Source organism: Gopherus flavomarginatus, chromosome 2 (assembly GCF_025201925.1).
Source record: "Gopherus flavomarginatus isolate rGopFla2 chromosome 2, rGopFla2.mat.asm, whole genome shotgun sequence".
Classification (NCBI taxonomy): domain Eukaryota; kingdom Metazoa; phylum Chordata; order Testudines; family Testudinidae; genus Gopherus; species Gopherus flavomarginatus.
The window spans coordinates 39,827,906-39,841,051 of NC_066618.1; the positions used below are offsets into that span (position 1 = coordinate 39,827,906).

A 13,146-nucleotide genomic window follows, 5' to 3' on the forward strand; every position below is an offset into this window, starting at 1 on the left:
GCCATGATGACCTATGCAGACAATACTGCAAAAGGAGAGATCTAGATTCTAGAGAGCACTGTATCAGTTGCAAAAAGCCATTGACAATAATAAAGCGGGCAGTATTTTCCATTGGACAGTTCTGCAGTCTTGTTTGGGTTCATCTTTCTCTAAGGCCAGACCAGTGAAATAGATTATTTGCCTGCCCCTCCTCCCCGCCAGAAAGTTACACGATGCTCTGAGCTTACTCTGAAGAAGGTGGTGAGAACGGTATAACTATCACGTTCCCAAAATCCAATTCTATGTCAAATATAAGACCCACAGTATGGTCTAGAATAATAATTAGTAATACATAATGTTTTATATAGTGCTTTTCATCTTCAAACCTCTGTACAGTCATTAACGAATTATTCTTCCTATCAAATAGTGTAAAGTGAAACTCATCAGTGAAGAGGGTACATTTTTCTCCAGTTGTGATATTGTTCCCAATTACTACTGGAATTATTAGTAATTGTGTATTTTATTATATTTTGAGGACATGCATCACTCTCACCCCTAATATTGTTTTAAAGAGAAGCTGATTTCTCATTTAAAACTTTGGAATATATTCTATTTAGAGCCATTTTTGCCTATTTATCTTATTCTAAATATTTCTTCTTTGATTTATATCACCAAAAATATTTACTTGAAAACCAGATCTTAGCTCCTATGGTCTTGTCTAAACTGTATTCACCTAAAATCATAAACAGTTTATGTGACATCTTAATCATTTTCACATCAGCCAACTGTGCTGTCAAACCACAAACAAGGTATAATATTTTTAAATGATAAGTGAGACAGAGAAACAGATAAAATCTTAAAAACTAAGATCTCATTTCCATGTGAATATCCAGAGTAATAATAAGAGGAAGAGAAATACAAAAACAAAACAACCACCCCCCACCCATTATGTAAGCAGAACTGTCTTCAAAGTGAATATTTTTCTGATTTTTTATGAAGCAACAGTGAGTTTTTAAACTTTGCTACTTAAAACAAAATATTTTCCAGCATAAACAGCAAGAGCATCCATTTAATCTAAATGCCAGCATTATACATCTCTATTAACCACTATCCCCCCTCAGAAGAGAGAGGAACTTGACTGCACGTCTCTCTCAGAACTATTTTCTGGCTTTAGATATTCTGCAATTTCAGCAAGTGTTTCAACTTTTATAATGGTTTCTGGATAGTTACAGGAAGGAAGTACCATTGCTATCTAAAAAGAGACAGACTTCATGTCAATGAAATTTAGAAAAATGTGCTCAAACATTCTGAGAGCCATTGACACCTCTGTTTAATTTGCATTGGCCACGCATTAATCACACCAAAAAATAGAAACAGTAAATGTTATACTAAGGCCTTGTCTACATTACACAATTAAGTCAACCTATGTTAGGTTGGCTTAAAGCTACCACATTGATTACAGTAGAACCTCAGAATTACGGACACCTTGGGAATGGAGGTTGTCTGTAACTCTGAAATGTTCATAACTCTGAACAAAGCACAGTTCGGGCTCCAGATTCAGCAGCTGATGCTCCAGGCCAGGCTCCAGCAGCAGCTGAGCTCCCTCCACAGCTTCCTTGCAGGCTGCTTTTTTCCCTGGGTGGGACTGAGTTTGCAAACTTGTTTCCCTTCCAGGTGTAGGGGTGTGTGTGTGTGTGTGTGTGTGTATATATATGTTTGAGTGAAAACAGCATGTCCTCCTCCTGGCCGGGGGGAAGGAGGGTGAAAACAGTGCATCCCCCTCCCAGAGTGGGAGGGCGGGCAGGAAGGGAGGGTGAAAGTGGTGCAGACACCAGCACTGCTCCTGCGCTGCTGGCTACATCTGGTTCTCTTGGGCTGGCAGCCCTAGCATCTTTACCTCCTAGCTGTAAGTGGCTGCCCCATACATGAACATGGGGACAAGCAGCCCAGATCTGCCTACTTTTAAGATGCAATACAGGCACAGTATAATATTTGCTTTTTTTGAGGGGGGAAGGGGTCTCTGCTTCTGCCTGATTGGTTACTTTCAGTTTCTCATGGTGTGCGGTTGACCAGTCAGTCCGTAACTCTGGTGTTCTTATCTCTGAGTTTTAACTGTACTTTGTTTTTTCATGTCCACACTACCCTCCTTCTGCCGGTGGTGCATGTCCTCACCAGAAGCACTTGCATCGACTTAAGAGGGATAGAGGGGTGGGGCTGGGCTGAGACCCAGGTTCTCAGCTTGGTACGGAGCTACCAGCTGCCAGGCACTGAGAGCCATCAGCAATGAGCTCCAACTGGGAGATCTGTAGTGAGCTGAGAGTCTGGCCTCTCAGTGCCAGGCAGGATGCGGAGCTGACAGGCAATGTAAGTAACGCAGTATACAGACACTGCCTTGGGCTAACTACATCCACCTAAGCGCCACACCTCTTGTGGAAGTGAAGTTATGTCAGTGTAGTGGGGGACTTAAATCAGGGGAGCAATGCCGTAGCACAGACACTTAAAGTTAGTTCGATGTAAGCTGCCTTATGTCTACTCAACTCTGTAGTGCAGACCTGGCCTAAGGAAAATTAGCTTTAAGTACTTCCAACAGAAGACTGGATTAAAAAGCTATTTTCTTTAATAAACTGTAAAGCTCTTAAAAACTGATCTTCTCTGAGATTTACTATAGAAGCAGAGGGCAGTCACGATTAAAACTGTGACAAAGTTCCTCCTCTACTGTGGTGGGTCCTGCGCTTATTGGCAGATTTGCTCACCTCAGTGATCTTCCTCTCTGGTGGAACCCACAGTCTGGGTCAACTCCTCCTGTGTCTGATCAGGAGTTGGGAGGTTTGGGGGGAACCCAGGCCCGCCCTCTACTCCAGGTTCCAGCCCAGGGCCCTGTGGATTGAAGCTGTCTATAGTGCCTCCTGTAACAGCTTGATGACAGCTACAACTCCCTGGGCTATTTCCCCATGGCCTCCTCACCACAGGACCTTCCTCCTGGTGTATGATAACACTTGTACTCCTTAGTCCTCCAGCAGCACACCCACACCCACACCCTCTCAGCTCCTTGCACCTCTTGCTCCAAGCTCCTCACACGCACACCACAAACTGAAGTGAGCTCCTTTTTAAACCCAGGTGCCCTGATTAGCCTGCCCTAATTGGCTGCAGGTGTTCTAATCAGCCTGTCTGCCTTAATTTGTTCTAGCAGGTTCCTGATTATTCTAGTGCAGCCCCTGCTCTGGTCACTCAGGGAACAGAAAACTACTCATCCAGTGACCAGTATATTTGCCCTCTACCAGACTCCTGTACCCCACTGGTCTGGGTCTGTCACAATACCTAAGCACATTCCCCTGCAGATTGTTTATTAATATCCTCTACTGACAAAACTGAATTCTCACTTCAGTGTCAGAGGGGTAGCTGTGTTAGTCTGGATCTGTAAAAGCAGCAAAGAGTCCTGTGGCACCTTATAGACTAACAGATGTATTGGAGCATGAGCTTTCATGGGTGAATACCCACTTCGTTGGCGTGTCCTAAACATTAGAACTACCAGTAAAATATTAATTAATGTAAACGGCATTAGTTAGACAATATAATACACTTTCAGTGAGGTTCTGCATGCTGAATAACATTAAGTATTAGCAAAGCAGCATTCAAAGAGAAAATGTGTACACCAGGGTTTCTCAAACAGGAGTAAGTCCCTCGGCCTGCGCCACTTCCAGCAGCTCCCATTGGCCCAGAGCAGTGATCCGCGGCCAGTGGGAGCCGTGATCGGTCGGACCTGCGGACAAGGCAGGAAAACACACTGGCCCAGCCCGCCAGGGGCTTTCCCTACACAGGCAGCGACCCCTGTTTGAGAAACCCTGGTGTACACCGTGAACAAACTAAAATGTTAAATAAACATTCAGCTTACTTGAAAATCTTTCTAGTTTCTTTCGTCAAAGGAATTTATAATACACAGAAGCCTTTGGCTTATATAAAGCATACTGTCAAGTATCAGAGGAGTAGCCATGTTAGTCTGGATCTGTAAAATCAGCGAAGACTTTTATAAAGTATATTTACATTCTTGTAAATCAATTCTGATATTATAATGGAAAAGGAATATCAGAAAGATACACTAGAGAAGGGGATGATAAAAATACTTATTTAGGGATTGATAAACAAGTTCAGAGAAAAAAAGAATGAGACTAAACCCAAGCCCATATTTCGTAGAGAACTTAAAATATTTAGTTTTGAAAATTTTGGGGTAGATAGCTCCCTCTTTCCAAATCCAAATTACCTATTGATTTTCCTGGAACACATTTTGGAGTGTCAATAGTGCTAACAATCTCTGCTGGGCTAGCTGCTGTTTTCAACACGTGAGTTCAGAGCTTCCTTGGGCTTTGAAGGTAAGCAGTGCAATACCTCTGGAGTACACCTGACCACAGAGTTCACAGACTGTGCAAGATTTTAATAGCACAGCTCTCTAGAAGCCTGTTAAGCCAGACCTGAGACCTTGCTTCAATACAACATCACAGTATTTATGGGGTCAGAAGGCCTGTAGTGGGCCAGGATGATAGAAAGAAGGATATGAAAAAGGAAATCTCAGATGGTTTGAATAAATAGGAGGGAGACGTGAAAGCTTCAGATAAAGTGCTTTAGTTTCCACTCCACTCCCAGTACCCTGAAGCATATAGTCAGAATTATTTTTAATCTTGAATCCTTATAGATTAGTTGACTCTCAGTCTCTCAGTATTATTGGCCAACTTTTTTGCCACATGTCTAACTTTTGTACTTTGCATGTTTTGTAGCCATGTTGCTTCCAGGTTATAAGAGTGACAAGGTAGGTGAAGTAATATCTTTTATTGGACCAACTTTCTGCTGGTGGAAGGTACAAGCTTTCAGGATACACAGAGCTCTTCGTCAGGCCTAGGAAAAGAAGCAGAGTGTCTTAGCTAAATACAAGATGGGACAGTTTGTCCAGCAGAAGAGGTAATGCATGTTGGAGGTAGTCACTTGAAATGAAATGGGCAACTGGGAGTTAGATTGTTATGTACAAAGTGTTTTGAAGTGGGCAATTAGGAGTAGCAGGCAGTGTGGTATGTTACAAATTGCTATAATGAGACATAAAATCAGTGTCCCTGTTCAGTCCATGGTTTCTGGTGTCAAGCGGAGTTATAAATTTAAGCTCCCTGGCTCACCTTTAGAAGATGCTAAGCAGATTTCCTTTGAGGAAAAGTACTGAAAGATCTGCCCACAGGTAATGTGATGTTTTTCTCTTTTATAATTTTTTCTGCGTGAGTACATTCAAGAACACAGTAATTGTCTGGTTTCACCCACATAGATGCTGTTGGAGTATTTAGTGCACTGGATAAGGTATACTACATGTTGTGAAAAGCATCTGTAGGACCCGTGAATCTTGAAAGAGGTGTTGGGGGGTTTTGATCATCATAGCAGTGGATACTGATAGGTTCTGGTGCTGCTTGGAGTTCATAAGTCTTTGTCTGTGTGGACCTTGCTTCTGATGATGAGCTGGGAAAGACTGGGGGGTTGTCTGATGGCCAGAAGAGGGTGTTCAGCAATTATTTCTTTCAGGATGTGGTCCCCATCAAATATAGATTGTAATTGTTTGAGGATCCCCACAGGACTTATGAGGAGAGGCTAAGGGAACTGAGGGTATTTAGTCTGCGGAAGAGAAGAGTGAGGGGGATTTGATGGCAGCCTTCAACTACCTGAAGGGGGTTTCCAAAGAGGATGGAGCTCGGCTGTTCTTAGTGGTGGCAGATGACAGAACAAGAAGCAATGGTCTCAAGTTGCGATGGGGGAGGTTTAGGTTGAATATTAGGAAACACTATTTCACTAGGAGGGTGGTGAAACACTGGAATGGGTTGCCTAGGGAGGTGGTGGAATCTCCATCCTTAGAGGTTTTTAAGGCCTGGTTTGACAAAGCCCTGGCTGGGATGATTTATTTGGTGTTGGTCCTGCTTTGAGCAGGGACTAGATGACCTCCTGGGTTCCAGTCTGGGGTGGAAGGTGGCAACTAAGGGTCTGAGGTCCGTGAGTTTTTCTTCTGTATTGAAGCAGGTTCTCCTGTGGTATTTGGGTGGCCCTTTCCATGATGCGATTTACTTCTCTGGTGGAGTTTCCTTCTTTAGAGAAGGCAGTTTTTAAGTGTGTTTAGATGTGTGTTCTGATTCTGAAGTTTCTCTTTGGAGCAAATGTGGTGGTATCAGATTGCCTGGCCCTTTTTATTAATATTTACAACTATACAAAATGAGTGCAAAATGACTGTAAAATGTTACCAAATCAAAATGACAGTCTCTGACACCTACTCTACACAGGTGTAATTGATGACACAGCATTCAAGACACAGGATTTTAACCTTCCTATTGAGCTTAACCCTGCCTCCTCTTTGAGAGCCAGGGGGAAAAATGTAAGTCTTGCCGCATACCCTGAAGATCAGAGTGGTGAGCTATTGCACCAAGAGGGCAAATCTGTTCCAAAGTCAAACAAGACATATTTTTATAAATCAAAACTAACATCTTGTGTAACATCCAGAAACGAATTCAAAGTTAGAGTGGATGACAAACACAGCATTGTCCCCTGTGAGAGACACAGCTAAGTAGGCACTCCTACACATTCGACACTACGTGAGGTTTCCAAGTGGTTTTAAGAGCTAGCGCCATTAATTTTCCATTGTAGTAATCCAGTCTGGAGGTGACAAGGGGCATTTATCTATAGCAGATAATTATATGGCCCCATTGCTGTGGCATCTAAGACTTTAATGCAGTTTAGGGAAGTACTATTATCCCCATGTTACAGATGGAGAACTGAGACAGAGAGAGATTAAGTGACCTGCCTGTACTTATACAGGATGTCTGTCGCAGGGTAGGAAATTTATCTTCTAAATCACAGGTCACACCGTAGTCACATCCTTCCCTTCTACAAAATTAACAACAATAGGCAGGTCCACATCCAAAATGAAAAGCCAAAACCTCCTTGCCAAAATGAGATTAAAAAATATCTTGGTCACTGTGAACATGAGTAACAAGGTGGACAAACAACTTTGAATAAAATTGTCCAGAAAACCATCCCCCAACTCATTTCATCAGCAAGGAAAGAATTGAGTCCAAAGTGTAGGTCACAACTCTAGGCTTCTGAAGCATTTCCAAGAGCCTGAGTGAGCAAAACTGAAGCAGAAAAGACTCTTTGTTTGCCACCACCAACACTGTTCTGCTACCAAGAGGGACAATCAATCTGTCTCCAATCTGCATATAACCTGAAAACTCCACACAGAGAGCTAACAGTGAAATACGACAGTTATTTATTTATATACAGGAAAATATTGCAGTGTCTCAGATGCCAAGGTATGGTAGCTATTGGTAAATGTTTACTTATTAATGGCAACTACTATGTATACAATATTTACAAAAGGGCCAAATCTAGCTAAACTAATCCATCAAATTAGATTCCATCTCCCAACCCTCGTTAGGACTTTACTAAACAATCAGCACTGAAAACATTCAGAAAAGTATCATCTTACAGTCAAGTGAAATTTACCAACTATGATATTCAAGCGAAGGTTTTCAAGGTAATCATATGTCCTTCAGCTTTACAAAGGAATTCAAGTTTCAGATGAACAGGGATCTTATGTGTAGCAAAATATAAATGTGATTTTGACACATTTGAACTTTCAAGTAACCAAACTAAAAATTATACAGAGTAGGTCCTGACAAACAGAAATTGTGGACTTGTAAAGTGATATAATTATTCCAATGATAGTTTTCAGACCCAACTTACTTCTTTATATCCAAAAATGATACGTCCATCATTGAGAAGGGTAGCCTGAAAAGTAAAACTGCCTAGGTTGTAATTATCCTGCAGATGTACATGATCCCATTGGACAACAAGTGCTGTGCCTGTGAGCCCCAGAGAGGGGAAGAAAAACACAAGAAAAATATTCATTAACATTAGTGTAAGCATTTACTGAAGTTATATTAAATAAAAACAATACTTTGTCCCTATATATCACATTTCAGCCAAAGACCTCAAAGCACCAAAAAATCTAATAAATTTTACTTGAGCACCAAACCCTCTTGTAACATGTTTATTACAGTGTTATAATTAATTATATCGATTATATACTTACATTAGAGTCAAGACAGATTAAGTTACTTGCCTAAAGTCATAGAGTGAGTCAGCGTCAATTATCAAGAACAGAACACAGTATTCCTACTCCAAGCTTGCTGCTTTAACCACAACACCACAATGTCCTTCATTTATCCTATAACAACCCAATGGCCAGGGGCAGCTCTAAACATTTTGCCACCCCAAGCACGGTGGCATGCCGCAGGGGGCGCTCTGACAGTTGCCGGTCCCGCAGCTCCGGTGGACCTCCCGTAGGTGTGCCTGCGAAGGGTCTGCTGGTCCCGCAGCTTTGGTGGACCAGTGGACCCTCTGCAGGCATGCCGCCGAAGGTTGCCTGCCTGCTGCCCTCCCGGCAACCAGCAGAGCACCCCCCCGTGGCATGCCGCCCCAAGAACGTGCTTGGCGTGCTGGGGCCTGGAGCCGCCCCTGCCAATGGCTATCAAAGTTGAAAAGTTAATGGAATTGCTGATATTGAAAAAGTGATTATTTAAGGTACTCAGTTTTCTCCATTAACAATGCAACAATATAAACAACATTAATTTTTCTGTACAATGTAAAGTTTCACTGTGTAGCTGAATGCTGAAGAATACTAGGAGTTGGCAATAAATATTAACTATGCAGTGTCATGAGGATGCTTCAAGGTGGGTCAATATGCCTGTAGCTCAACACATGTTTGATGAATCCTGCAAACTCCTCAGCTATAGATCTTTAGCACAATAGCTTATATGCCTGTTTTTTGCCAATATGTTTTAGGAAACTATGAACATGCAAGTCTATCACATCATTTGGAAGTGTATATTTCATGGTCTTAGTGCATAAATCAATACTGCACGCAATGTATTCTTTGTGGACAGCAATAAGCAAGAAAGCTCATTTTTGAATGCTAAATAGATTATTTTAAATTTTAATTTTAAAAGGACTTTTCCCATTTTAGGATTCATTTTCACCTGCATAATGTTACAAATGAAAATTTATCAATGGGCCAGACTCTACTCCCGCTATAGATCTCAGCAGGGCTGCCCGGGGGGATGGGACAAATGGGGCAATTTGCCCCAGGCCCTGGGCCCTGCAGAGGCCCCCACGAGAATATAATATTCTATAGTTTTGCAACTTTTTTTAATGGTCGGGGCCCCCAAAATTGCTTTGCCCCAGGCCCCCTGAATCTTCTGGGTGGCCCTGGATCTCAGCCCGGCTGTGCATAAGTGGGAGACAGCAGCTTCAGTGGCACTGGCTCTTTTTCCCAGGGTGCTGCCTGCCGGACTGGTAACAACAACGAGAGGCAACAGCACGGGTAGATCAATAAGCTCTACCCATATTGATACAGAATTGTTTCCAAAGTAACTAATGCACTTCAAGGAGAAACAGCCGAGGGAGAACGATAAAGGCAAAACCAGAACTACATAGCTGATGATGTGACTTATTCTATTTCTTTTCATTTACAGTAACCAGCCAATTCCTTGGTCCTAAAGCACATGCAGCAGAGCAAAACTTAATGACTATGGAAATGTTAGCTACTTTCAAGGGCGGACACATACTCTGAGGCCTTGCCCCATCACTTTAAGGGCAATGTAATGGAGTCTGCACCTCCCAGCATCAGGGAATTATGTTAGGGAGGTATAGAGCCTAAGCAATTCCTCCTCAAGGACATTCAGATCCCTTTCAGTTAGCCAGGTTCCCTCAGTGGTTACGGCACACCTGTAGATCCATTATATCTGTAGGGATTTGTATTTGTCATTCATGGATATGACATATAACATATATATGCACATATACAGATACCCATACGTATTGCTACATCAACAATACAGGTTCAACAATAGCACCTAACTGGTTGTATAGCTAGATTAACAATTAATGATGATGGAAATTCTCCATATAGCCTTTATCTTTCTCAGCAAACATCACTTTAAGAAGAAATAAAATAGCTGACCAAACACACTATGTTAGGACCACAGCTGGCAGAACAATTCATGTCAAAAAAATTATTGGATGAATGTCATCACTTTTCTCTTTGTAAATTGTCTGCAAAGGGAGCATGGTTTTCTCAAATGAATTTATTTGAATGTTTTTGTCAGATAAATTCTTCAAAAAAAATTACTGGATCGTGAGTGACATATAGGCATTGCTGATTTCTGTTTGGATTAGCATAACTTTTAAGATATATTTTCTGGCATGAATACTCATTATTACAAACATGAAAAGTTGTCATAAAGATTCCATAAAATATGCTTACAATTCACTCTCCTCCCCATAAATTCATATGTTAGAATATTCATGGAAAGCAAATTCAAAAGAAATGTTTTGTAGAGCGGGCACTTCCAGGCCCAGCCAGTCTCCCTTCTCGGGAATAGGCACAGTTCCTATTAATATAAACATAAATATAAAGCAGTCTTTCTAATTTTAGGCTCCTGCTGTTGAAAATATTGGCCTTAAATGCCTAATTTTAAGCATACATGTTTTAAAACTGTACCCTGAAGTTTTAAATATGAAATATAGAATCAGCATCTTGTGTGGCATCACTAGATTTGCCACTAGAGATCAGAGTTAAGGCATTATATGTCATTTCATCGCAGAGGATCAAGTTTTCAAAATGCTGATTTTTAACAGACTACATGACTACAATCCTCATATTTAATGCTTTAGAAATGTATCCCAAAGAGAGCCCTAAGTATAACATTTCACTTTGCTTTTTAGCTTTTCAGATTTTCCTGTGAAGGACTGCTAGTATAGACTAATTTATTGAATTCCTATACTGGGGCACACTGCACACTTAATTAGTGACAGGTTTATCAACCTCGTACATGCCCTGCCTCTGTGTATACTTAATATTACATCTCACAAGACTATTTTCTTTATAGCTACTGGGTGGACGGGACTTATTACATAGATGAATCAAGAGGGCTATGCACCTTGGCAGGAGATAGATTTTCCTCTTTAAAATGATAAAGTATATTTCAAGTCTAGAAGTGGTGTTACATGTTCTACCATCTGTGGGGTTTTTTTAAACCATTTAATACAATCCATTCATGCCACATTTTAGAATCCATTTTACAAATATTTAACCACATTCTTTAGATGGCCTATTAGCCACATACAATATTTTAAGTAGCCTTCATCTATTTTTTTAAAGCTATTTAGGAAAATATAAATAGCCAAGGGATAGACAAATTCATTTATGTAAGATTATCACATACCATTATCAAAGTATCTCACTGTTGAATTTCTTGACACACTGGGGTCAAAATTTGCCATCAAGGGTGCTATGTATTGTGTAGCTGTTAGCATTCGATGCACAACTTCTCCAGTATATATGAAACCTACAAAAAAGAAGAAAAAAAAGTAATTTCTAAAAAGATTTAACAAATGTCTGATTTAACTAGATATTGCCAGAGTTTGAAAGATAAATTAATCCTATCGCCAACTTCTAACAGTAAATTAACAACAGAATAAATGGCACAAAAGTTTCATGAGAGCAATCAGAATAAGCTCTGAACAAAGGAGAAATCATTTCAAGGAATAGATTTTCATAGTGCCAAAAAAATAGATCAAAACTTATTGCACAGTGAAGGCCATTTTCAGTTTTGGGTGAAACTCAGAAAGGCTGACTAAAGCAGGCATTATCAAAATGCAGCCAATCACCATCTTTGCTACTTTCCTCATGTGTTGTTTCCCCCACTCTTCATTAGTCTGCCTGGTTTGTCTTTTCAGCTGTCATCTCTTCAGGGATGAGACCAACACTTTCTTTTTGTAAAACACACAGTAAGGCTTTGTCTACACTGCACTTTCGTCGTTAAAACTTTTGTTGCTCAGGGTAATGAAAAACAACGGTGTGGACAGTGCTTCATCATTGGGAGAATCTCCCGTCAACAAAGCTACCATCCCTCGTTGGGGATGGTTTTATTTTGTAGCCGGGAGAGCTCTTTCCTGGTCATAAAAGAGCGGCTACACTGCTTACCTTACAACAGTGCAGCTGCAGTGGCACAGCTATGCCGTTCTAAGGTGAGCAGTGCAGACATAGCCTAGGAGACAATTTTTGCCCTGAAGCATTTGCAATCTTAATGAACAAGACAGCTGAATGGTGAGAGAGACAAGTATTTGTCATGGCTGCAAGGCTAGCTACATCTCTGTCACCTTTCTAGTCTCTCTGAGAGCCGCCCCCTTCCCGAGTCAGGTCCAAGCCTGGTGCCTTTACCTATCCTGAGGTGGAATTCTGCAGTTCTTCCCTCGAGGGTATGTCTACATGGGGGGCACTCAGGAGAGTTAAGACAAATTAACTGAAGCTGTGAAATTACAGTAGAACCTCAGAGTTATGAAAACCAGTGTTACAAACTGACCAGTTAACCATATGCCTCATTTGCAACCAGAAGTACATAATCAGGTAGCAGCGCACACACACACCCACACACACACACCCACGCACACACACCAGCAAATAGAGTATAGTACTGTCTTAAATGTAAATGTTAAATGTAAACTATTAAAAAAATAAAGGAAAAGCAGCATTTTTCTTCTACATAGTAAAGTTTCAAAGCTATATTAAATCAATGTTCAGTTGTAATCTTTTGAAAGAACAACCATAACATTTTGTTCAGAGTTACGAGCATTTCAGAGTTATGAACATTCTCCATTCCTGAGGTGTTTATAACTCTGAAGTTCTACTGTACTCTGCAGTTAAAATGCATCAAATCCCGAGTGAATAAGCTCCTAGGATTAAGCTACAATATACTCAGGCCACTTTACTCCTGAACAGGAGTGTTAACACAGGGATTTAACACACATTCACTTCAGAGCTTTAGTTGATGCATCTTAACTTTTCTTAGTGTCTCTGTGCAGACAAGCCTTATTTGACTGGGCCCTGGACTACAGCACTCAACATGCTTACTCAATGGATCCAACTGAATTTGGCACTTATGGTTCTTTCCTTCAGGTATCTGACCATTGGCATATATCGTGATTAGATGGCCTTCTCAAAACCAAAATATTTAAAGAAGAGAGATTGTAAAACCTGCAAGCATATCTATCTTACCACCAGGCTTACTCTCTGTTGATGGTAGCATAAGC

The 13,146-nt window shown here is 41.0% G+C and overlaps 1 protein-coding gene across 1 annotated transcript in view; it reads right to left on the bottom strand.

Annotated features, from left to right (window-relative positions):
* The window catches only part of PLXDC2 (plexin domain containing 2), a 409,324-nt gene that overhangs the window by 102,627 nt on the left and 293,551 nt on the right, over nucleotides 1–13,146 (bottom strand). The window contains exons 5-6 of the mRNA XM_050939575.1: nucleotides 11,280–11,402; nucleotides 7,738–7,856 (exon numbers count right to left, since the gene is read on the bottom strand). Coding sequence (XP_050795532.1) covers nucleotides 7,738–7,856; nucleotides 11,280–11,402 — 242 coding nt within the window. The remainder of the gene's footprint in view (nucleotides 1–7,737; nucleotides 7,857–11,279; nucleotides 11,403–13,146) is intronic.